A 27,133-nucleotide genomic window follows, 5' to 3' on the forward strand; every position below is an offset into this window, starting at 1 on the left:
ATACTTTGTAAGACATTTCTCAGAGCTTTTTTTGACATTGTGAATACGCCCCCACCATTCTATCCCAGCCCATGTCTCCACAGCTACCATAATCATAAATGACAATATGCAATTGTCCAGTCAAAACTTGATTGTGTCAGTATATTCAGGCATATGATAAATCGAGAGGTAACCAGAGAGAGGAAAAAATAAATAAAAATACATGTAAAGAAAAAAAGAAAGAAACAAAACAAACAGAGACTTTTTTTTTTTTAAATAAAAAAAAACAGACCCGAAGTTTGAATCCTGAAGTCGTGTCATGAAGGACAGGACACAGGTTTCAGGAAGTGAAGTGAAGTCGTGTAACCATAGTTACTGTACACATTATATTGTTGCGTGATTTTTGTGTTGCTTATTCAGCTGTAAAATTATATATTTCAATAATCCCACATCATTATTACGGTCTTGCACAAATAAGTTTACTGGTCAGTACAGTGATTATTTAATTTCCACTTTGACTTAATTATTTTATTTATGTATTCACAGAGTGACATCTGAGTTGACATTTCAGCTCCACTTGCCTAAGAGTGAATGTTCCTACCTGTCTTTATTTTTAGGTGGAACCAACAGAGTATAGTTGTGAGAAGAAGAAGAAGAGAGAGAGAAAAGATGGACATTTATTCTTATGAACTACTTTAGTATTCTCCGTTTTCTGTTGTATACCGGTCTATCAATTCCCTGATGGATTAATGTCTTATGGTTTCGACAAAGGTTTTTTCTCTCTGATGTACACCTGCTGGAAAAAATTAAGAATAATAATTATTATTATTATTATCAATCAAGACAGAAACTACGCATGAATCGCTTCTAAAACAATCCTGGCAGTGTCATGGAGTGACCGAGTCCAGAAGTCAGCACAGTTGAGAAATTGAACTTAGACTGGACTTGAAAGAGACTTTCACGGTTCATGGTCCAGATAACGTATCCACACAGGCTCCGTGCCGTAATCGTTGACTAAGTTGCAGCTACTAAAAACAAACATGGATCATTTTTTTAGCGAACACTTTATGCCTTTATTAGATTAGTTATGGTGTAAAGATGACAAGAGGTGAAGGAGAGAGATGTTGAAAAGAAAGGTCCAAAACATCCAAGGGAAACCAGAATAAGACCAAAAAGAAAACATTCCAGGCAACATGAGACCTTGTTGACATCTATTTATTTGAATATTCACACATACAGAAAACACAGAGCCTCGTATTATACTTCAAATCATAGTAATAGCAGAAATATGGCCATGATAGACATATAATCATAACAATCATAGTAATCATACCTTCTTAAAATGATAGTAGTAACAATGTTAATTTCATATTCATAAAAATTCTCCATAGACATTTTTTTTTCTCCAGTTTCACTGTAACTAATAATATTGAGTGATGACATTCCACCTCAGGTCAAACAGGGCAAAATGAATAACTTTGGGGTTGACATGAGGTTATAATGCAGGTAACACACACACACGCACAGACTCAGTCACACACACACACCCACACACACACACGTATGTACATTTGGAGATATAACACCCAGTGTCGCCCAGCGACTGTGTGCACGTTTTTTTTCCAATAATTCATAAAAATTTGACGAGGCTGTGTGATAGACTTCAAATCCCCCCCCCCCCCCCCCCCCCCCCGGGTCTATTTTGATATCATTAAAGTGTGTTTGGCTGGTTTTAGAAATAATAACTGTTACAATCACACCACTGTTTTAAGGTCAGCACCCTCGTGTGTTCAGCACAGAAACACACATGGTTGTCATTGCGTGATCAAACAAGTTCCTCACCCTACGTTCAAGTGTGTCTGTGTGAACCTTTAATAAACTGTTCTACTGGATTAAGTGCATTTTTGTTTATTTGTCCTGGGATCCGAGGCTCATGTAATGCCGTGACATAACGCCGTCTGTGTAGGAGTCAACGGAGGCTCTCGCTGCTCAGTGACCCAACACCTGAGTGAGCCGCTTGCAGTATAATTATGGCCTTTCCTCGAAATAGCAGCCCATCAAATGTTGCAAGCTCTGAATTCAGCCTCGCCGCGCGAAAGGCTGCGCGTGGCGAGCACACATGCAAATGTCACCAAGTTTGCCGTGCGCAGCCATTTTACCAGTGATGTCATTGTAGATCAGGGGAAGAGATAACAAAAAAAATAATCATTAGAGAATTTAAAAAGTTTATAAAACACACCTTGCCATCCCTGACTGCAATGTTCCCCCTTCAATACTGTTGGTTTTTTATATTTCCGTAGCAAACGTGTTGAACTTTTGCCCTTTTATGATAGAAAAAATATGCGGCAGCGGGTGAAGTCAGGCATCACAGATGTAAAAAGGTCGACTCTGCCGAAGCGACGCATCTAGTCTGTAGCAAAGATCCATAAATATTTGGGGTATTGAAGGAGGGAGGAAAGGCACACTCATGAAGCTCAAACATGATAGCACCTTATAATAAATGCTATGTGTACTGTATGTATATCAGGGCTGCGATACTCGAGAGAAACCTTTTTTGAATGCGTCTTTAAACAGGCAACAGTTTCCTCAAACTGAACCATCACATTTGAACTTAACTTACAGTAAGGGAAGTCTTTTTTTTGTTTGCCATGCAAGCTGTGTGGCTCTAAGGATAGCAGCATCGGTTGGTTGGCCCACCATTTCTGGTCCAGACTTATCTCAAAACATTGGTTGCTGACAAATTTTGGACGGTCCTTAGACTAAGAAATCTATTGACTTAAATGTTGGGTGTTTTTCATGGACATTGAATCATGAAAACATGAGTCCCTAATGACTTTTGCTTGGTCCTCGACATTTGTCTGGCGCCACCTGCAGGTCAGAGTCGTGTTGACATATATCCGTCAGGTGGATCAGACATTCATGGCCCCCAGAGGATGAATCCTAATGACTTTGGCGATCCTCTGGCTTTTCCTACAGAGCCACGATGAGATTACGTTTGTGCTCGAGTGAAATATCTGGGGAAAGAATATTGGATGGACAGCTATTGGATGAAATTTGGCACACACATTTACGTCCACCTACGTCCCAAATCTTCAGTGCCATCAAAAGTCACTTTGGTTTATGACTTAATCTCACATTGTTGCCACTCGAGGAGGCTTTTGCCCAAATGTGATGCATCAAAAAAAAAAAGGTCGCCCAACAGCATCATCACCGTTCCTGTTGTCACGGTAACCCCGAGAAGCCTCTTTCAGGTTCAGAACGACTTCCTAAACTACATGTTTAAAGCGACAAAAAAGGTTCAGTTACTCTCTGCAATAACTATAGACATCAAATAAAGTAAACACTCATGAATTCTCATCGGGAAAAACTTTGAACATCAATAACTTATTGAGCTGTACACCTCTCTCTGCGATATATCGTTTCAATATCAATATCGACATTATAAAACTACCAGGATTCAGTCACCAACGGTAAAAAAAGAAAAGAAGAAAAAAGGAACAAAACAAGCTGCTGTAGCACCTCATTCGAGCAGCTTCACAGTCATCATCTTAAAATCACCTCAACGCACACAATGACCTGCTTTTATGATACATTAAACTGAAAAAAAAATCACCCCCTCCCGTCTTGTTTCCGAGAGCTGCACTGCAGAGAAAAGGCTGCGCGAAAGGCTTCGCTTCCAGTATAATTCTATACACCGATGCAATTGTTTCAAATTTTTTATACAGACGATACAGAAGTTTCACATGAGCTAAGCCACTAAAAAAAAAAATAAAAGCGCCTCATTTACACGGACGAGGGTATACGACGGCGACGCGGCTTACAGTCGGCCTATCGCTCCCGTCCAGGTTTCATTGCTGCTGCTGAAATGTCTCAACCCATCCACCCAGACCTCACACACACACACACACACACACACACACACACACACACACACACACACAAAAGGTGACCCATCATGCTCCCCCCGGCGTTCCGATTTGGTGGCGGCGAGCGACGGCAGGAGAAGATTCGTGTGAAATCATGTGCTTGTGCTTTGAAAAAAGGAACGAGTAAATATTCCGACGCTGCAAGTTCCGTGGTTTGACGACGGGGGGGGGGGGGGGGGGGGGGCTTTCTCATTTACCGAAAAAATACAAACAAACAGCCTCCTCCCCTTTAAAGGGATTGCTCAACGGTTTTGGGGAAACATTCGCTTCGGCCGACGCCACTGTAAAAAATAAATGTGACGCCGCAGTGGGCGGTGAGTTAGCGTAGCTTAGCATAAATTTCCGACTACTTTTTTGTGGCCAAGTCCAAAGCCAAAAGCCGCCTACACCTGCACCTGACACATAATGCTTCAACAAGAGATCTTTAGACGTAGAGGAATTTCTCGACTTTGGGCAGAGGCCTACTGGTTCAAGTCTTTATGCTGAGCTAAGCTTATCTGGCTGCTGGCTGCAGGTACGTATTTGCTAGACAGGTGTACTGTAACTGGTCATCTAACTCTCAGGGGGAGAGCCAATAAGCATTTTTTTCCCCCCCACCAAAATTGTCAAATTACTCTTTTAAGGACATATTATTTTGGATGTACATATATTTGTAACATTCCAGATCCTCGAGAGCTTAAGATCCAAATTATTTTTCAACAGGATTTCACCTTCCTCAACTTAAACCTGTATCAGGTCCAAATTCACGGTGCAGGTGGCGAAGCGCCGTCCGGTATTTTGACAGTGTTCCGCGGATGTTCCACTCGTCCAAGGTCTCGGCATGTTAAAGGCATGGCTCAGTGCTGGATGGGGCCTGTTACGGAGGGGTCACGGGGTCAGTCGGTCGGGGGGGGGGGGGGGGGGGGGGGGGGGGGGGCGAGAGCGGAGGAGGAGGGTGCAGGGATCATAGTTATTGACTGGCGGGATGAACCCTTGGGCAAAAGCTAGGGGGAGGTTTTCCCCCCCTTGGCGGTGAGCCTTTTAGCACACAGAGCCAGTGGGATCTGCCTCGCCAGGGGTGTAGAAATCCGGGATGGGTAGACCAGTGTGCAGCGTGATCTGCAGAAAAATGCATTTACGTTCAAATATATGGATTTAATAAACTATGGCAAAAAAACCAACAACCCAAGTTTGATTTCTTTTTCTGCCTGCAGGGGGAGCCGTTGAACCGTTTCCTCGGTGTCTCTCGGAGGCGGTTTGCTTTCATCACCCAGAAACACGCTGCTTAATTCAAGAAAACTGCCCGAGAGCAAGGAGGAAATCAAAGCTGCTAACCGTTGTTAGGTCTTTGAAGCTTCCTCTTTCAAGGCTTAATCCTCTGAGCCCATATTTGTTAAATTTGCAAAAAACATTTTTAATGCATAAAAACTGTACTCGTGCCACTTCATTGATCTATAAGTTAAAAAAAACCCTTCTGTTTTTGCTTGCAGCATCACTCGGTGTGGAGCCAGGGCCTGGCTATAAGACAAGCTGCAGGGGATGTTTGCACGTTGACCATGTCACGATGAATGACTCAGTTACAGTTAGCAAATGAAATTTGTCCGAGGTGATTCAACAGTTACTTTATACGGTTTGCATAAGATCGTACGGTATTGAGAAAAAATCCTGTTGCAAATTGTGTTGCTAAATAACACAGAACACTAAGCTGATGTACTTTGTGCAGACACATTTTTTTCTTTTTCAAATATTTAAGATCAAGGCCCGCGGGTCTAACAAGAAACGATAATGAGGTGCATTATTTGATTATGGCTGTCTTTTAAAAAGAAATCTGTCTCCAACTTTGTGGAAGTGCACTTCTAAATCCACATTCCTTCATAACAGTACATGTTTAAAATGAACCACAGACGTGTTATCACCAGAGTCTGTAGTGCTTATATAAATTAACCATAATTTCAAAATGAACAATATGTTTGTGGCCATAAATTGGACACATCAGCATATCACCAAATACGTCAGGCTGAATTTTGCTTCTGTTCTCTCTCTATTTGTTGATGCCCACAACATGTTGAGTAATTGGTTTGACAATTTCACTATTTCACAATCTATCATCATGTTTGAACAGGCTTATTAAGACTTATGCAGCGGGAACATCTATATCTAATTGGGTTAAATGATTTTTTCAAGTTTTTGAAATAAATTATGTTCACATATATATACAATGTGATTCTGTACCTGGACATTTCGGTTGAGGCTGATCGCCGGGTAATAGACGCCCTCCAGACCTTCGAACGCGACTGGACCCTGCTGCTCATCGTTGATGAGGAAGATGACGATCCTGCGCGCGAAGTCGAGCAGCACTCCTATTGTCGCTCCTTTACCGATGCCACCGTCTGACCTGCGCAGTGCGACAGAATGATCCATTCTTGTTTTTTAAAAACAAAACATGCATTAGTGCATTAGAAAAAAACAAAAAAAACAAACACTCAGGGGCACACACCTCACTTTGTGCCCTTACCTGTTGGTGTGCGAGTTGTTGTGCATGAACCAGGAGCGGTTGTTGTCCACGTACATGGCCCAGGCCTTGTCGTCCTTCCCCAGCATCGCATCCTTCAAGACGTCGCCCCGGGCGATGCCGAAGGCCGGGTCCGGGTGGTTGTCGTAGCGATCGATGGTCATCTCCCAGTAATGCACGCCGCGGGAGAAGGCGGAGTTGCCCATGACCACCCTGTCGTCGTAGCTGTTGCACGTCACCGTCAGGTTGTCGTTGGACAGGATGATGTCCGGGTGGGCGGAGGCCGAGTCAAAGGTGAACCAGGCGACTGTGCAGGAGAACAGTTGCACACGCGGCTGCTTAGCGTCAACGAAATCTCTGAGGCAATGACCACAAAGCATGTTGAACAGACTTTTACGATGGTGACATGGATCTAGAAGTTGGAGGTCGGATGAGGGGACGTTACACTGTAAAAGTATCTAAATGAAAGGAATAACATATATGAAAGAGGATGAGAATTTTTACTATCACTACAATGATGACGAGATTAATAATCCTTAGCATCACACGATATAATTTAACGTATATCTTAATCCTAATAATCTTGTCTTAATATTATTATTGATATCTTTATGTCACACCTGTGTCAGACAGGCTGCAAACAATAGCTGGCGTTTATTGTCACCTGCTTGCAACAACAGATGGGTGGTAATCGGAACAACACACGATACTGACATTGAATTTGAATTCTATTTCAAAGCTGCACTGATCAATAGTGATTTAAAAGATGATATTTAGAATAAGTCAAATGTCTTTGTGTCAAAAAGTGTCACTCATAGGTATCATAACAAAGTCAGCTCTCGACTGCGCAGTTTCCCCTCTGCTCTACGGAGCATTGTTTAACTTCCTCTCAAACTTTCCTCTCGCTGCTCTGGCGGGACTGATTTTCCACCGCTGCAGGCGGCTGTTTTCAGAGAAAACGTCCCGATAAACACGTTGTACATTAAATGCCCGGCACCAAATGTCAAACAGACATCACCAGTGAACAGTGAACACTGGGGAGAAATTTAGCAGCTAAAGAGACAGATATGTTTCTCTTGGTTGCTGGTGGAGACCAAAACAAGAGTTTAAAAGAGAGCCAGTTTCGAACTTAGAGTTGCCAGGTAGCCAGAAACACGACTGCAGATTCATAATAATGTTCCAATTGCAATGTCAATTTTAAGAAGACAGTAGGTCAATGTTGCACTGCCTCAAAGTTACGAGGTATGATTTTGGTATGAATCTCAAAATCTCAGCAAATGAAACCAAAACTACCGAACCTGGAAAATTTGCTTTAATGTAATTTACGTGAGCTGTTCCTTTAACCTTCTGTTGCAGTACGTTGCACTCCAAGCGGGTAAATCGAAACGCTAACAATCATTTTGCAAACTGTTCGACTCTGTAAATATAGCACCGCGGCTCTTTACTCTATACAGAGAAATGTGGGAGTTTAGCAGGCGGGCGCTTTGCACTTTGCACGGGCTCCACTTGGACCTGCCTGTCCACAGCTTTCACCGATGTCACAATGTGCAGCGACGTTTCATTACAAAGCTTTATTTCCCACAGGAAATAAAACAAAGAACCTTTATTAGTGGGCCCCGTATTGGACATGTAATAAGGGCAGCCCGCGGAGCAGCAAACCGCCCGCCTGCTGGTTCGAGAGTGAGGACTGCACTGATGGAACGGGCAATAGCCGGGAGGGGATTGGAGAGGAAACAGGGAACCAATGAGAGCCGTCCATACCTGCGCCTATAGACTGAATATCACATGGAGGGAGTCCAGCTGAAATGTGACATGGCAGGGGAAGAAGGAGAAGAAGAGGGGGGAGGGAGAAAGAGAAAAGAGGGGGGGGGGGGGAGCGAAGCGAAGCGTTGAAGCAGACAGTGGAGAGGGATCAGGAGGGGTGGCAGAGAGGGTAGAGAGCAGGTAGAGAGGGAAGCTGGTTTAACTCAGTGGACAAACAGAAAAGAACAGAGGAAAGAGGAAATCCCCTAAAACTACAAAACAAGAGAAACTTGAAACAAACCAAGGAAAGACTTGATAAAGAGAACAGCAGGAAATCAAAGGGAAAGACCGTTCCGGTCGATGGACCTTTCCCTCTTTTCCAATCGGGAAATAAAACCGACTGGTCGGGGTGAACAGTGTCTCCGTCAGGTAGGGGAGGCTGTCTGGGCCTTCCAGGCCGGCCGACGGATGACAAGCTTCCCCCGTCTATGCAGAGCAGCATTAGACTAATGAGAGAGCAAGCACACGGGCGGATTATAGGCGAACCTGCTGTTCCCGGACGTCCCCTGGTTCAGGAGTGCAAACAACACAGAAGTTGCACCATTGTCGCTGCTTTGGGCTCAAAACCTTGCAGATAATTTGGAAGCCTTTTACTGCTATTATCTTTTGCGCGACAGGACGAATAAGTGTGATGGGCCACGGCGTCCTTTGCAAAACCCCTTTGAAACACATTATTTAGAAAAAAAATCAATCTGAATGCATCATTTTTGAATCGGAAATCTTTCAATCTGAAGCTCTTAATTTTTTTTAAGCAGTCGACTTCCAGAATAGGCGAGGATTTAATCTGGCAGCGACAATTTATTATTCTTAAAATCTTATCAGGATTTCTTTTTTTAATCTCTAATGTTAAAATGAATGTGTGGCTCCCGAAAGAGGAAGGGGAACGAGCCCGGACTCTAGTCTGTGAGGTTCATCACGGCATTAAAATCCAACATCATATCAACAGAAACGTGTCATGCGAGCGGCGTTTTCAATCTGCCTTCGACGAAAAAAAGTGTTAAACCCGCCTGGGAAACGACGCATTGGGCAAACGTGTGGCAGGTACGTAGCTCAACAGTGAGTGACGAGCATCGTAACAGCATCTAAGCTTCTCCTTCTCTCTTTTTTTGGATTACACAACTGTCTATGTTTTGTTTGTACTGTACACTGGATGTTTAGGGGTCAGTCCAAGGTTCACGGGGTCATACTCTATGTTTACCAGTTCTATAGCACATAACGGGAACCTGAAAGAAGACGTTACATTTTGGGTTAAAGGGGTTTTTACGGTTCCCCTGGTGCTCTCAATATAATTGGGCCTATGAATGAAAGAGCATATAGGACCGGCGGGAACATGGGAACCAGGGATCACAGACATTCTCCTACCCTGTAGCCTACCATGAAATTTGATGCATTCATGTTGAGTGATTAATTCGTTTTTTCATCTAGCGTCTCCATCAGCTATTGGAATAATGTTTCTTCTGTTCGACGGCAAACATTTGCGGCTGGTTGGTGGGTCCAGCTGAATTCCGTCTTAATGTGCATGAACAACTTTATCGCCAATACTCCATCAAGGATCCAATGAATAAATGGATGAATTGTAGTATTTTTCTGTACACATGGGCTCAAATAAGCTCAACGTACTCTCGGACGTCTGCATGATCAGCGTCTTGCTGTACTGTCCCACTCCGCTGGCGTTGAAGGCCTTCACTCTGGACTTGTACGTGCTGTTGAAGTGCAGCCCGTCCACGGTGCAGATGGTCTCCGTCCCCACGTACACTTCCTGCAAAAGACACAGCGCTTCCTGTTAAACCGGCGGATACGTACAAGTGCGTCATGATGACACGGAACAGACAAAGAGGTGCTGCGTTCGTGGACCCGGGGGGCGGGCAGGCTCCGCGGAAATTCAAGAGGAACGTGCACCCGGCTGGACTTGTCAGTGAGTGTAGCAAATGTGAGCGTGAGTTGGTACAACTCGGCGTGGGCGAGGCAGCCCACACCGGGGTATAAATAGACATGGGGACACAACTCGGCGTGGCACTGCGTTGGCGAAGCCCCGGTGAGTCAGAGAGGAGAGGAGACGGAGAGAAAAAACTTCCCCTCAAGATCCGCAGCCGCTCGGCAAAGAACGGCCTCGGCCGCAGGTATATGCCAAGACGATGGCGGGTCAGGTTTTAAAAGACGTGCACACAGACGGGAGATGCAGATTGTAAAAGGCAACAACAAAACAATTTGGACTTTAAACCTGCTATTGAAACACAATCACAATAAACATAACGTCATATAAAGTTCCAAAACGAGCTCGCTTAAGACGTTTTACGCCGTTCCTGTGGCGAAACCCTCCCGCAGGCTGCGACAATATGCGTCCGCGGCCGCGACACAACTCGGCATCGACCGCCCACCACTCAGCAGTGAGCGGATTCGCTCGGCGCAACTGTCGGCAGCCCGGGCGTAAGCGATCACCCTTCGCGTGCAACAGTTGTGATCAAGGCCGCGCGACGGGGGCTCGGACGGACGTTTTTCGCAGCGCAGCGGAATGGACTTTCCTAAGGGCGTGATCGAGATCGCAGCCCCGGGTGGATTTAGCGACCGGCTGTACTGCCCGACTGCTTTTCCTAAATTAAAACACAGGATGCCTTTGACAAACAGCTGCTGGAGCCTTCGCATTGCACAGGGTACGCAGGGTTGATAGCTGATGCTCCGCGTCTAGAGGAGCAACTGCAGGCACATTGCTGCCTCTTCACAAACCGCCAGAGTCGACGGGGTCATCTATTTACGGCTGACGGAAAGTGTGAGAGGCATAGTTGCTGCTCTTGGGTGTGTGTGTGTGTGTGTGTGTGTGTGTTGGGGGGGTGAAGAGAGAATTAAAAGCATATCAAGCCACTTTAATCATGCTGCACCAGATGTTGGACATGTTTATGGGCATTTTGGGCGTTTGAAGTCATGAAAGGATAGCAGCAATTTGGGAGAAGAGAGAAACTGAAATATGGAGGACGCATTTGAACGAGTGGTCAGCACTTTCGCCTCACAGCAAGAAGGTTCAGGGTTTGAATCCCGGTTCAACCAGGGCCTTTCTGTGTGGAGTTTGCATGTTTCTCCCCGTGTATGCGTGGGTTCTCTCCGGGTTCTCCGGCTTCCTCCCACAGTCCAGAGACATGCAGAACGGGGTTAGGTTCATTGAAGACTCTAAATTGACTGTAGGTGTGAATGTGAGAGTGAATGGTTGTCCGTCTCTGTATGTGGCCCTGTGATAGGCTGGCGACCTGTCCAGGGTGAACCCCATCTCTCGCCCAATGTTAACTTGGATTGGCTCCAGCCCCCCCCCCCCCCCCCCCCCCCCCCCCCCCCCCCCCCCCCCCCCCCCCCCCCCCCCCCCCCCCCCCCCCCCCCCCCCCCCCCCCCCCCCCCCCCCGGAAATTGTCCGTCTCTATATGTCTCTACACATCCTGGAAAATGCGGAACAACAATTTTTGCCTCTCTCCATTTACTCTCCACCACGTTAAGATGCTGCACGGGATCTCCCGGATCGATTGTCGTGAGCGTCAACAGGGCGACCGTGCTGTAAGGGAGGAAGTTATTCTCCACAGGTTTAGAGGTCAGACACAGATATCCTCCGCCATTGTGCTGAGGGAATTGTTCCCCGGAGGTGTGAGTTATCCTCGCAACAAAAGCAGGGGGGCCGGGTGTGTACAGAGAGCCGGGGGAGGGTCTTATGAGGATTGATTACATGGTGGAAGCCATGAACGCTCCTTTGATCCCAGATCACACTTCCTGCGGGATCGTCCCAGTCAACAGCTGCGAGGAAGGGCCCTTTTTTAAAAATGTTTCTTTCTTCCTGATCCTGTGCCATTCAGTGCCTCACCACAGTGCGTCACGTGACCTGCTCTCCTCATATCACTCGGGGCCGTCACAACGTCGACTCTCGAGGGAGTTCCCGCGACAAAGCACTGCTTTCACACACACACACACACACACACACACACACACACACACACACACACACACACACACACACACCCCCTCCCGGAGGAGCTGCTGGTGTCCTCCCTGGCGCCGAGTGAACGGGCCTTTGTCGAGACAGAAGGGGACCAGTGTTCTCGTAAAGGTGAATTATTCACTCACCTTTTTTGTCCGGAAATGTAAATCCAATAAGAGTTCCCATTTAGAAGGGAAAGACGGGAACAAATAAATCCCGGTACACGTAGGGACGAGAGACTACCTGCAGGCGGAAAAAGACCTACCCTGAACGGCCCCCCGTTCCCGTCGTCCAGCTCGAGGATGTAGCCCTCCACGGCGACGGTGGAGAGCGGCGGCTGTTTCCATGACAACGTGGCACTGTTGTTCTGAGTGCAGCATTCCTCCAGCTGGAGCATGGGAGCAGCCGGGACTGAGGAGGGGACGGCGAGGACAGAGGACAGAGCAAAACGCCGGCAGTGTGAGCAAGTACAAAATACTCAAACACAAAAAAAGGTTTCCTACGCAAACACCCCCTGACAGGAGCACGTTCGCCTGCTCACAGAGAATGCTCATAAGAATGCATTCTTATATTTACCAGTGAGATTAACGTTGTGCTTTTGAAGCACGAAGAGGTCGTGCGCAAGAACAAGTTGTTTCTTTTAAACTTTGACTGCAAACCCCGGGGGGGGGGGGGGGCTCGCTGACAGTAGAGGAAGTACATGAGTGTCCATGACGGACTTAAGGGAAGACAGCACATGCAGAAATATCACTTTTTAACAATGCCATTGGTCAATTTGAACAAACATCTTTACGATAAAACAAACGGTCCAGTGCTGCAAACGCTGCAGTAACGAAAGGTCTTGTTCAGACACACACTGTCGCTGTCAAGGGCCTCAAACTTGCCTCCTTGTGTTTGAAGCCCCCCGCCGCCCCCTCCCCTCGCCCAGCTCCCGTATAAAACCCTTCAGGTGTCTCTTCGCTTCTTTACCTTTCATCTGGACAAAGTCCAGCTGGTGGATTGTCTGCAGGAGGGGCCCGCTGTCCAGGGTGAGGTCAAAGTCGCTGGTCATCCTCGGGGTGAGGGTGCCCTTCCCCCACTGGCCCTCTGTCATGTGGACCCTCCGGATCAGAGCGTCGGAGATCTGAGAGGCAGCACGGCACAGACATTGATCCCCACGGATACTCAGCCCCTCGTCTACAAGAAATACTGTCTGCGTGTCTATCCGCTCTCATCATCGCTTAAAAGAGACATTGCTTTTACATTTTAATCAGATTTGATTATATAATTATTGGGGGAAATTGAGAGCGTTTTCACTTTCAATAATTCCAATTAACTGAAGTGATGAGTGAGAGTCAATTTGCCTCAGATGACTTTACAGCACAGGATACAGCACATTCCATCCCTTAAAAACGTATTAAATAAAAGCATGTCAGGGGTCAGCTGAACATGCAAAGATGTGAAACCTGTCAAGCAAATAATTAAAATGATATAAAAAATAATATCTATTTTTCTTTTTTTTTCAAGGATCAAGGAACACTCATTTCCCCCAGATCTAATTCCACACTGCAGGCCTCCCTCCAGGAAATGATGATGGAAAATGTCGGACTCTCCTTATCTCATTGACAGCAACACCCAACCCGCATGTCTCCGATAAATATTTTCACCTCGATGGCTAAGATCTGTTTTTTTGCACCATGCGAAGGAGGCAGATAAAAAGATGAATAATTTAAATCCCATTTTGAAAACGTCTGCTCCGCGCAGCTGACTCTTCATCGGCTCTTCAGCGAGAGCGACGGTCACGTAGACATTGTATTTCGCTGTCGAAGAGGTGGAACGTGTTGGAAATAGAAAAGGGTGAAACTGCCCAGCAAAGTCTATAGCTGCAACTTCACTGAATCTACCAATTCAGTGTTGGTTGCAGTTTGGTTGTACATTTTTCATGTGGATGTAAAGTCGGCGCTATCTAAAGTACCTTGGGTCCGAGTCATATTTTCAGAAAGTAATTTAACGTACCTTAACACCGTCTGCCACTACAAGTGTGGAAAGTGCAGCTCTCCAGGCGCAAAATCCGAGACTAGATAACGTAGTTGTTTTCCATTTTCTCACAATAGATTTAAAGGCTGTAATTTTGTAGCATTTTCTCGTGAGTTCATGGATCAATTCACCCCTTCGCACATCCAAGTCTAGAGCCGCCTCAGCAGGGCTGATCTCTGTTTTTGCTAGAACTGCACACAACCTGCAGGTGCTGCAGCCGTAGTTGAGCTAATCGTTGCTTCATTCTAAGAGGTCCTGGGCGAGAACCGTTTGCAATCCCGCCTCCCTTTATTGGCACATGGAGAAAAAACAAGGGGGGGCCGCAGCTTCCAGTAGAGAAAATGCACTTCACCTGGAGGAAACCACTGGGGTCGTTCTCCTTGATGACCTCCAGGCAGTACTCCATCAGGCCCGTGGTCTGACGCAGCTTCACCGTACAGTGGGAGATCTGATCCCGAACCACCTGGAAGGAAAAGAAGAGAGCGATAGGTGTGGTACAGTAGATAAATGAAGGGATACCACAAGGGGTAGTATGACGCACTAATACAACAACAAACATTTGGTAATTGTATGTCGGTCATCCCCCTTTTTCCTGCACTCACTCTGAAGTGGAACAGGAAATAAATGCAGAAATATTGTAAAATGAAGTGCTGGATTATTGATATTGCAGAGGAGATGGACGAGACTGGAGACGCACAGAAATGTAAAAAGGCAAAATAAGCGGAAGGAGGCGGAACTGAAGGAGAGAGACAATGAAGAGGAGAAGAGACAGAGGGGAAAAACAACGCGATAGTGACGGAGACAAGAAAAAAGGACAAAAGAACGGAGAAACAGAAGATGTTGGAGGAGGACGGAGAACACAGACTAAACAAGGCTGTAAATGGAGGAATCCCAATAATGAGATTACGAGCAGGATCGTCAGGAAGTGATTGATTGAGTCAATTTTCCCTCCTGAGACCCGAGGCACACAGATTTCGAGAGAGAGAGAGGAAGAGGAGGCCGAGGCGAATCTTGTCGCTGACGTTAGCCGAGGGGAAGTGACATTCTGTTTTTCACACGCGGGCCGCGTGAACAGTCGTCAGCGCCGGCCCGTTACATCGGAGGACGACGCTGCTCTATAATTTTCTTCCTGGCCACTTAAGATGCGACATTTCATTCTGAAAGTCAGAAGAAAATCAGTCAGCAGAAGACGCATTTGAAACGAGAAAGAGACAACAGGAAAGTGATTGTTACTGTTTAGCCTGTATTAATTATGATATACGATATGTTCTCGTAACATGATCTGATCTCACGGTGATAACATAAACTCTCCCTGTGGCACATCGTTGTTTGCTTTGGTTTGATACGTGATAGATTGGACTCGGGACATTCCCTCACTCTCAGCGACACTACCGATGTCCACCGAGACCCCCCTCCCCTCATCTCCGCTCCCCTCCCCTCCTCTCCTCTCGCCTCCCCTGCAACAGTGAAATACACCGAGGTGCTGGACCGACGGTTGCTAGGTAACAGAAACTTCGCCGCCGCTATCCGAGGGGCTCCAAGGCTGAACGGAGGAGAGAGGAAAATCCTCTCCGCAGCCGCTCGGAGACTGACAGACTGTACACGAGGAGATGACTCGCTGATGACTGCAGTCGGAGAAGTGATGGACCACCGAGACAAACTGTAAAGACTTGTGTATGATTATAATCAACTGTAATTTTTTATTAATTCTTATAATAATAATAATAATAATAATAATACATTTCATTGATTACACTTTCTCAAACCTATTTGACCAGAGAAATACATATTCACGAATTATCTACAGTCAAAAGTGAAACTTGTATCGTGTGAAGCATTAAGACCTGCACCTACACACAAATACAGTATGATTTGCCCTTTTCTGATCAATCTTTTCTGGACAATTCTATTCCGATACCTGTATTTTTATAAAACCAAAATTCATCTGCACATAGTGGTACAGATTCAGGTTTTTCTTTTTTTTACAACTGCAACCCACCATCCATGTAATTTGACATAATACTATAGCAATATATATTGTTGTTTACAAATCATTCTTGTCTATTAGTTTTCAGCAGTACAATGCATCAGATGGTCAAATCACAAAATGGATGATTCTGTAAATTAGTCATTAGTCATAATGATAAAAAAACATTTTTTGGGGGGACATCATTTTTATCCTGTCACATATAAACATGTTTTAATTTGTCCTAACAACCGGTATTTAAAATATGAGATCAGAAGGAGCTGTTGCCATGACGATGGAGGTATGTGGGGTCACATGGGGGAAGTTATGAAGCTTAAACTATGGACAAATGTGGAAAACATAATCACGGGTTGGATGGCATCGACATTGCTGGAACTTCTGATGACAAGTGTGGAAATGTGAGCGAGCGGCGCTACAGGTGCCGTGACTCTCGGCAGCTGTTTCTACGGGTCGGCTGAAACTGAAGGATGCTAAACGCGACACTTGCAGATGCAGACTTTCTACACATGCTCTTATCTGCTGTGAACACCGGGGAGAGGTGGATTTAAGCAAAGTCTGCAGATAAGTAACTCATGTTTAGGTGCAGTGTGGAATCGCGTCTGTTTTTTGACACCCCCCCCGGTCCCTCCGCCAAAATATCTGTGTGTTTTCCATCCCGCTGAGATGACAAACTGCACGAATGATCGAGTACCTGCAAAGCCCTGGTCCCGGTCTTGCCCGAGCAGCGTGGACTCCAATGAACCGAACGGAAAAAAACGCAGCTTCTCTTTCAAAGGCGCAGACCAGACGCAAAAGAAATTGTGTCTGACAGAAATATATGGGAATTAAATACTAACCGTCAATTTATGTAGACGCAGCTAATCATATCTTTATTACCCCCCCCCCAGGTTTAACCTCTCTTCCCATACAGTCAGAGCAGATCTCTCTCTCCAGCTCCGATGATTCGGTCTATATTCCTCTGGCCGAGGGCCAGACCGTCCCTGCTGTGTCAGGCCCTGGAACATCCACACCCCTGCAGTGGCCTGGCGGGGCTCCAGGAAGGGGTTTGTCACCGCTTGTCACTGTTTAACAATCGGACTCACTCGCCGCTGTCCTCCGCACGCAGCTGGAATCGCAAATCTCTCAATTCACAGGCTAGAGGAAACCCGACTTGAAGGTGCAGGGGAGACTCATTCATCCAGATTGAGCGCAGGAGATGCGGCATTAGCCGGAGGTGGGACGTGACACGAACCCATTAGAGCACGATGCTACTGTTCTCGGCTTGCAGCGAGGAGCAGCTAATATCAAGTGCATTGTGAATAAGCAACAACCTGACAACCTATTGGAAATATTTATAGCTACAATACTGTTTTTTTATTTTTTGGGCCACTAGGGGGCAGTGGAACACTACAAACACAATATTGATATAAAAGTTTCTAGGTGAGTTCATATCGTAGAGTTATTTAGCTTTTAGCAGATTAGTGTTTAGTGGCTTTTTTTTGTTGAGTTTTCGCTCTGGAAACAGCGACTGAAAAACGATGCTGCGAGAGCGATGAGAGTGAACCAAAATGGCAAAGTTGTGTCTCGGAAATAGAAACACGGACAGACGAGACGCTATAGCTCCACAGAGGGCGAGAGGACCTGCAGAGCCGTTGGGTTGGTCACTATGGGCAACACTTTTCACACGGGACAGTCAGTTGATCCATTGTTAATATAAAGACGATGCTTTGAAAGAGATGTGCAACAACGCAGAAAATGGCCACCAGCGCCGAAAACAAGCAAATAAAGCAGGATATTCAAATGGGGGGGGGGGGGGGCCGATAACATACAGTAATACATCAGCTGCACACACTGGTTCTGTGAGCGACTGCAGAACCCGGCTGCCTCTTGGTGAAATAAATCACATCCTTCCATCTTGTTTCTGTTGTAATTATAAGGGCCACTGCGGCACTTTTGGCCTTGCAAGCCTCTGTGGCTGTTCTTGTTGCAGCGGCACAGGCCGGGGCAACAGAGCCATTCCACTTCTCAACAGTCTGACACTAAGGAGGTGCGCGGGGGGATGATTTAGCGACGCGGACAAACGCACAGGAAAGTGGGATACGAAGTTGTGATGCAGAGAAACGAGGGGTTAGATGGGGTGAGCAATGGAGAAGATGTTTGAGGAGCAAAAAGCCTTAAAGGACGATCGAGACATGAGGAGCGATGGAGAGAGAGAGAGACACGAGAGGGGACGAAATACATATTGAGACAAACTACAGGATCAAAGGAAGGCGAATGAAGGGATTCAAAATGCCGTCTACTCCGTCCTGTACATAACAAGCTGCGGTGACGGTCAGAGAAAGTGACAGCTGACACTTGGCTGTCAGCGAGGATCAAGGCGCCCGGCTGCATGACGTACAACGCAGCGTCTTATACGGAGGTCAGCGAAGAGCGAATGCAAACTTCCTGGATGCAAACACGACGGTCACACCAATGGTGGGCAGAGAAGGGTCCAAAATGACATATATACTGTATATAGGGCAACTTTATGAATCGATTGATTTTCCCTTAGGAAAATGAAAGAAAACCCTGCAGATTGCGTTTTTCATGTCGATGCTGCTTGTTTAGTCAAATCCAAGATATTTTTAATGCATTTTTGCTCGATGAGTGATTAGAAGTATTGGAGCAGAAACAATTTGCAGATTAATCAAGTAATCAACAGACGTAATCGGCAAACTGCTTCCGGTCGCTTCTCAAGCAAAGTGGACAAAAAACCCCTTGTCATAGCCTCTCAACTGTGAATACTTTCTGTTAAAATTAAAATAGCTTTAGGTTTTGGCTTGTTCCTCAGACAGAACACACCAGAATATGTCACCTGGCACCCTGGGAAACGGCAATTACAAAATGAGTAATACATATTTAATGAAAATAGTCATTGTGCAGCCCCAAAATGGATGTTCATTAGATTTCTGTTGATCTATCAAGCGTTTCTTCTTTACAAAGAAAGCACGAATGTAATGGGGAATAACACCGATACCGGATTCAGCAGGAGCCTTAATATTTCTCACTGCCACAGATCCCGTCGGAGAATTGCCATTCAGAGTTCATCTCAGAGTTTCCATACAGACCGAACTTTCACGTTGGGAGTGTTGGAAAGCGGAGGGACCCCCCGCGGGAGCTGGGATCCCCTGCAGCAAAAAAAAACACGTAAAACAGGGAGGAAAAAGCAAAGCGCTATTGTAATGAAAAGAAATTTGAAAGAATCACAGCTTCGGTGCGGCTGAAAAAGAGCCGGGCTGGTTGGAAGCATCTGGTGGCAAGGAGACACGGACCCACTTCTTTCCTGATTCACTTTGTGTTTTGCTCTAATCAGCCCTCAGAAGAATCTCTCCTCAGATCACAAGCGCGCCTGCGAGCGCCCAGATGAAATACAGTGAGAGGGACGGATCATGTTTAATACATTCCTCCGCGTTGCATTAAAGGGGGCTGCGCTGAGAGAAGGAATTTATCACGGTCAATGTAATCACACTCACGGCTTGTTAAAGTCACATCTTTGCTTAAGAGTCTGTTTGATTCGCCTGCCTCCCTGCTGCATTCAAGCGCCCGTGGGAAACACTAACACCTGCTGCCAACCGCTGGTTTTAATGCGGTTGCGGGAAAACAAAAGGCGTTCTTCGCTTCGAACTTTTAACAAACAAAGCCTATACAAAACGATCACGGTGACGGATTATAATTCAAACAGGGTTAAGGCCCCTGGAATTGGATTCTCGTATATCTCGCTGTCAGCGAGCGAGAAGGACGGCCGCCCTGAGGGCAGGAAAAACAAACTTCCAGGATAAGATTACGCATGCAATTCTCAGTTATGGGCCTTAAAATATGATCTCGAGTTTGAGTTTACATTCAACCGTTTCGCATATATCACACGTTGGCAGGATTGACTCAAATCTTTCTGTGTGATTGTTGTTGTTTTTTTCCCCACATATATACGATATGAAGTTAAAATAAAATACAGCATGAAAAAAGAGATCTAGTATCAAGCCTCCTCAGAATTATATGTTGCCATTATGGAAAAGGCTTTGAACCAGTATTACCATTAATAACAAAAAAATATACTATACTTATACTATACTAACCCTAACCCAAATATACTAAATATCACACAATACAATACAGTAAACATATTTTATTCATTATTGGTCATAGTTCGTGGTAGATGTAACATTTTGCAGAGACATGCTACTAATGTTTTCCTCCCTTCAGATTTGTAGACACAGATTATTTGATAATAGATGTATAGTCAATTGGCTCCAGCGACCCTCAAAGGAAAAATTGAATAAGTAATGGATGGATGCAAAGTTGAAATAATATCTTACTAACAGTGTCAAGATTAAAGTTCGTTGTCTTTACTCTAATTTAGGGCAGAACATTTGTATACTTGTTTTAGTGAGCACTGACGGAACGGTTTACAGAACATGAACTGTTGAATCAATCACTGAACCGTTAAAACCATTAGGTAAAACATTTTTGGGATGTTTTTTGTTGCTTGGTCACAATTATTTACACCACGTGCGGCGTCACTTCTATGCATTTGGATTCGGCCCTCAGTATTTGTACGATCCATTCATCAAACCGCAGCACACCACTGACTGTGTGTGTGTCTGAGTGAGACCGAGTGAAGGAGCTCAAGTAACTCAGTGTGACAACCCTCCATAAAACAAACTTCCGCCTCTGTCGTCTCTCTGCACAAACACACGGTCGGTCCTCCCGATGTGCGCACACACACACGCGCACACACACACACACATGCACACACACACACACACACAAGCACACACACTCCAAAAAAATTTAAGTGACTCATGTTATGAAGGACTACGTCTCTGCCTCCACAGCTTCAAACAACAAGCCCAATGTGTCCCGGTCACCATGGCGACCAGGAGAGCAGGATGAAGCGTCACAGGAGATGCCAAGTCAGCTTGCAGCAGCAGCAGCAGCAGCAGCCTCTGGTTTTGTGTTCTGGCTCTTTATCATTATTCGGCAGCGCTTTGTGTGACCGCATCAGCAGGATTAAACCGGGGCACTTCGTTAGTTTCTTAATTGGACACCATATAAAATGCCTGGCTGGCGTTTTTTGGTGCATGCTTCTGTTCTGATATGCAAATGTATGCTACATCTGGACAGAAAACAGTATCAACGCAATTGCACCGGGACAGAAACGTGTCCCATTCAATTACGACCTCCTCCACAGAGCCACCTGCTAATGAAGCAGAAACCATCCATGTCGGGGGGGGGGGGGCTCCAGTTACTGCAGTGACTCCCCTTCCTCCGCCCTTTACTCCCGCTGATATGTACCTAAAGTGAGCTTCCATCTCCTCCAGGAGCAAATGAGAAAATAGAAATAATCTAAGATACGTCTTCCATCACAGACTCCACGGAGGCAGTGTTCCCGAGTAAGTGAGCCGCACAGATTCATTCACCAGAGCTCGACACCGAGGACGTAATAGATCCGTCACGGAGGAATGTGTGTTTGCCTTGCGTTACCATTCGGCGAGGGGAACACGTGTCGGAGCTGCCGATCTGTTGGCCGACGGGGCGGATCGGCTCTGCACCGAGCCACATTAGAAGTCCTCCGTCTTGCGGAGGTGCTAACGTGTCTAATGTCGTTCTTCCCCTGAACGAGCACCCATCCGTCACTCAACAGCCATCCTCCGCTAATGGAGCGTATCTTGCATGTCAAGTGCGACTGGAACGTGGCCACCCAATGGCAAACTCTGCATCTTTGCAGCACAGCGGCTCCATAAACCTCCAACCTGCGCCACCGGCGGCCATAGCTGTGCTTCCCTGTGGGTGGTTCCAGGGCTGACAGGTACAGAACCGACAGCGGCCACACATCTCTCCCTTCCAGAGAATATGCTGAATGTCGGTGAAAGATTAGTGTACATACTTGTTAAGTGTGTGAGTGCGCCCACGTGTGTAAGCGTGTGTGTTTTATGTCAGTGCCGTGCACAGGCCTGCGTTGCTCAAACCACCTACACGTGTTAAAACCTTGATTCTACAGACCGTCCGAGCGTGAAATTGAATGCTGTACGGCTCAAATGCATCTGCCCCTCCTCCTCCTCCTCCTCCTCCTCCTCCTCGCCTGTCGACCCCATCTCTCAGTTATGTCCCTCGTTCAATGTGTTGCAGATGGTCTTGAGAAAAATGCGGCGCTTCGAGTCTCTGAATTTTTTCTATTTTTTTTTTTCTTTCTCTTTTTTCATATTTCTCATGATCGGCAACTGAGAGCAAAATTAAAAAAACTAAGTGTGCTACGTTGATAAATCTAACACCTTAAAAGTGCAACTAGAAAACATTAAAGGCGTGCAACTGTTGTTTTTGCATTTGAGACATTTGAATTACAGATAAAAGAAATTTGCTATAAATATTTTTGAATGTTTATCACTTGCATTTTTGAATGTTTATCACTTGCATTTCGATTATTTTTTCGCTCCTTCCAGACACGAAATCATTTCATGCCTCTACAGTCGGTGGGAGGTTTATTTTCTGAAGCTCGACCTGCAGAGACCTACAGTAAAGCTTGATTGATCCATCAGTCACCGTCATTTACTTGGTGTCAAACACACATTACATTTGTTTAACTACCAAACTACCAAATGATACATGATCGTTGTATTCATCCCTTGCTGTCTAGTTGTGATCTCCCAACAGACCGTGATGTCCGCCCATCGTCCGGCTCACCCACCTTGAGCTTGTGCTCGTGCTCCTTGTTCACTCGAGACAGCAGCTGGGCCTTGCGTCGGTTCAGGGCTTCGATGAGGGCGTCGCACTGGGCCACCAGACACGCCTCGAACTCCACGCCGTTCTCCTGCAGAGGAAGAAAAAGGCACACAGATGCTGGAAAATCGCACCGATGGCAAGGGGCAGGCAGCATCTTGATTGCAGATTGAGAAATACATAAGCACTGTCAACAAAATATACAGTATGCAAAACCAAAAAGGAGACATGTTGTGACTGATGCAGGAGGCCATAGGCATTTTAATTGCAGCGTTAACCCTGAAATACTGAGATATATGCGTAATGTCGCATCATCCATCAGGCGAGGTGGGTGGATGAAACCAACATGAGCCACCAGCACCATGGGAGGACTGATTAATGTTTGTACAATTAGTACAGTTCACTTTCACACATGCCAAACTTCCATGCCTCCTCCTCATGCTTCTCCCTCCCTCCTCGCCACCTCTCCTCTCCTAACTCATCTTCATTGTTTCCCGCCCGCATGTCTCAGGTTCTCCCTCGAGCGTCATCTCTCTGTGTGACGATAATCACAGAAGGAAATTTAATCCCACATCTCCTCCCTCCTCCAGTCAGCCTCGTAAACTGACCGTGGCTTTGTCGCCGTACATCGCGGAAGATTGTGGGCATCGGGATCTATTTTCTCGGTCTACACGAGATACAACAGGACGTGAGTGGAGGAACCGAGATTCTCACTCACTCGCCCGCGCAAACTTTCCAAACGCTGCGAACTGCAGCAGAATAATGGTCCCCAGTTGCTATGGCAATGCATTAGTCGTATTGAAGGTAATTTGTCTTCACTGATTCCATACATGTCGACAGTGACTAATGCACCGGTGGTCGACCGATGTGTGTTTTTCATATATCTATATATACGTGTGTATATATATATACAGAATATAAATGCATCAATTTCATAATAGGAGAAAATGAGACACAACATTTTTTAACTTAAATGAGCAGTTCTTAAAACGAATGCAATATTCACTCTAACATAGAATTATATTTGAAATGAATTGTTCTATCACTGCTGTCCGCAAAATAGAATACATTAGCCTTCGGCCCTTAATCCAAATCAAAGTCAGAATCTAACAAAACATAAGATGAGCTGTTGAGGTTTCCTGTAAGTGATGTTTTAACTAAATAGTGTCACATAAAGTGCTGTACTGTAGATGGACCATGAACATGGCCCAAGCCAGGGATTATAGAAATGTTTACAGTGACACCTGAAATAATAGGATAAGTCTTCGTGTCTCCGACGGCCACTGCTGTGTCGCACTGCGGTGGTGGACAGAGTCTGGTAACAAAATGCCAAAACAGATCAGCGGGATTTTTACTGGGATTTTAAGCATTTTAAGCAAATTCATTCGTGGCCGGTCGCGATCAACAGTGACGTGTGTTCCTGTGTAGTACCTGGATGTGCTGCACCATGTTTCTCAGCTGGACCAGAAAGTCCTTGGCCTCGGTGGCTCGGTCGGACAGGCCGGTCAGAGCCTGGGACAGTTGACCCTGAGGAGAGCGCAGAGGGGACGTCAAACACACGGCAGCAGCAGATACATGGCTCTGAACGAAAGTATTCAAATAGCAATAATACACTCCATTATACAGACAGACAGACACACAGACAGACACACAGGCAGGCAGACAGACAGATAGACAGACAGACAGACAGACAGACAGACAGACAGACAGACAGACAGACAGACAGACAGACAGACAGACAGACAGACAGACAGACAGACAGACAGACAGACAGACAGACAGACAGATAGATAGATAGATAGATAGATAGATAGATAGATAGACAGACAGACAGACAGATAGATAGATAGATAGATAGATAGATAGACAGACAGACAGACAGACAGACAGACAGACAGACAGACAGACAGACAGACAGACAGACAGATAGATAGATAGATAGATAGACAGACAGATAGATAGATAGATAGACAGATAGATGGATAGATAGATAGACAGATAGATGATAGATAGACAGATAGATAGATAGATAGACAGATAGATGATAGATAGATAGATATATATATAGATAGACAGACAGATAGATAGACTGACAGATAGATAGACAGATATATAGATAGATAGATAGATAGATAGATAGACAGATAGATGGATGGATAGATAGATAGATAGACAGATAAATAGATAGATAGATTTTTAAGCATTTTCTTCTTGCATCACTCTGTCGCCCATTTCCTGTCGTGTCGCTGCAGTGGCAACAAAATTTAAAAGATGCCCAACACATACGTTCTTTATTCATCTATCTATCGCTAAGAAATCCAAAAACCCATTTTGGTGATGTTTGTAACATAACATCAAACCAATGACGGATTCATAATCTCAAAACCCTTGTGCGGGAAAAATGCAGGCGAGATTCTAAGCAAATGTTGTTGATGCAGATTCCCTGTAGTTTCTTGATGATGAGCCACAGCGATACACGTTATCTGGCATCTTCATTGTATGTAGCGGTCACGCTGTCAAAAATCTCCCGACACTGATTTTTGTCCTGGTCAAACGTGGACCTAGTAGCCGGTCTGAAAACAAAGCTGCCTCGCACTGTAGCTGCTGAGAAGCTGACATTTTGAAGTGTCAAAAGTTTTCACCCCCCCGAGACAAAACGCAGCGTCGGCCTCGTTCTCACAAAAAAAACAAGCCGACATTTTCCGGCTCCAACGAAGATGATTCATTTTTGGAATATGGCACTTGACTGTTGCATTTTTTTTTGTTGTTGGCGTATTGCTCCTGGGCTGATGGGAAATGTCGCGCCTGTGATGACACACAGGGGCTTCTGTTTGGACAGTGTGCGGAGAGAGAGAGAGAGAGAGAGAGAGAGAGAGAGAAAGGGCTTTTTTTCATGTATGTGAAGCGGGGGTTGTGTGAACGAGGAGGTGACGGAGCGAGAGGACACGGCCCTGACCCTGTGGGAACCTCCCTCGGTCGAGTGAACCGGACAAGCGTCAACTTCGGGGAGCGCATTGTCTTCTGCCAGGGAAAAGAGGGGAACAGGCTTTTTTCTTTTTTTCTTTTTTTTTTTTATAAAGGAAAAAAAATCACTTCAACTCCGGAAGACAGCAATAAAAAGCGGCAACTAGCTGATACAGTGGAAAAGGAGAAGAAAAATAAAAAAACGCTGTGAAAAGAACTCATCGCACGCAGGACGCGCCTCTGTGTCAACCCAGCTCCTGGAATCTGACTTTGCTTTGGGGCCAACGGGAATCTGTCTGCGGGGGGGGGGGGGGTTGACCCCTGACCCCGGAGTTTGGGAAATCCGATGACAGCTGTCGCTAACATGAGTCGACTGCGCCGAGGGACAGTCGGAGGCCCCGCCCAACAGCTGAGCAAAGACCGAAATGTAAACTTTGTGTGTGTGTGTGTGTGTGTGTGTGTGTGTGTAGGCGGTGAAGAAACTTCCTCTGTGTTAACTTGGGAATCATATTTCAACGCTCCCGAGAGAGATGCACGAAAGAAAACACAAGAAAGTGCATCTTTTTTTTTTTTTTTCCCATGTTAGTTTGATTCACTGTTTGTATTTGAGGCAGGATGCGAAATTTAGTGGTGGCGCTCGTAAATATTTGAATTATGGATAAATAACTGTGTCTCAATTGGCTGTTTTGTCCAGCCAACAGTCCAAAACCAAAAGATATTTTATCTAGAATAATAAAAAAGAAATAAGGCAGATTCTCACATTCAGGAAGCAGGAAGTAGCCAATGTTTGGCAACTAAATCACACAAAAAAAAAGAGTAAAAGATAAACTGATAATCAAAACTCGAGCACGGCTGCTCCTTCTCTGACGTCCCTCTGTCCGATTCAGGGACGGACGGACGTGGGGGGGGGGGGGAAGCTCCCGCTCCTCCTCGCCCCCGTCAAGAGTCAGCGTTCGCTCAGTGACAGTGAGCAGATGAAATCATTAAAAAAAGGAAAAAGCACTTGATTGTCTGGAGGCGTTGTTCCGCCGCGTGCGTTCGAGGGAGCCTGCAGAGCTCGACAAAACCAGGTCAAAACGCGCCCCTGAAAGTATGAAGGCTGTCTTGTTCCGGCACAGCTCGCGGCCACGTCCTGCCAGCGACAGATTTTAAGCAACAGATGGGCCGAGGGGCGCGATGGGACGGGGACCAAAAGCCTTTGCAGTTAGAGATTAGGAATCGGAGGGGCTACGTTGGACTGTTCAATTAGTTTGATTGTCCATTGTGGCTATGGGCTGGCGTGC

General features: G+C 45.8%; 1 protein-coding gene across 4 annotated transcripts in view; it reads right to left on the minus strand.

Annotated features, from left to right (window-relative positions):
* Nucleotides 1–1,178: 1,178 nt before the first annotated feature.
* trim9 (tripartite motif containing 9) overlaps nucleotides 1,179–27,133 on the minus strand; it is a 36,380-nt gene continuing 10,425 nt past the window's right edge. The window contains exons 2-11 of one of the 4 annotated variants that reach the window (XM_035609815.2): nucleotides 24,318–24,413; nucleotides 22,855–22,977; nucleotides 14,520–14,630; nucleotides 13,121–13,274; nucleotides 12,417–12,562; nucleotides 9,820–9,958; nucleotides 8,158–8,196; nucleotides 6,400–6,703; nucleotides 6,117–6,279; nucleotides 1,179–5,003 (exon numbers count right to left, since the gene is read on the minus strand). In XM_035609815.2, the coding sequence (XP_035465708.2) occupies nucleotides 4,926–5,003; nucleotides 6,117–6,279; nucleotides 6,400–6,703; nucleotides 8,158–8,196; nucleotides 9,820–9,958; nucleotides 12,417–12,562; nucleotides 13,121–13,274; nucleotides 14,520–14,630; nucleotides 22,855–22,977; nucleotides 24,318–24,413 (1,353 nt within the window). In that variant the 3' untranslated portion in view covers nucleotides 1,179–4,925. Of the gene's footprint in view, nucleotides 5,004–6,116; nucleotides 6,307–6,399; nucleotides 6,704–8,157; nucleotides 8,197–9,819; nucleotides 9,959–12,416; nucleotides 12,563–13,120; nucleotides 13,275–14,519; nucleotides 14,631–22,854; nucleotides 22,978–24,317; nucleotides 24,414–27,133 lie in introns of all 4 variants that reach the window. The other 3 variants (XM_035609814.2, XM_035609817.2, XM_035609816.2) reach the window with 3 other exon arrangements.

Source organism: Scophthalmus maximus, chromosome 15 (genome assembly GCF_022379125.1).
Source record: "Scophthalmus maximus strain ysfricsl-2021 chromosome 15, ASM2237912v1, whole genome shotgun sequence".
In the NCBI taxonomy this organism is placed as follows: Eukaryota; Metazoa; Chordata; class Actinopteri; order Pleuronectiformes; family Scophthalmidae; genus Scophthalmus; species Scophthalmus maximus.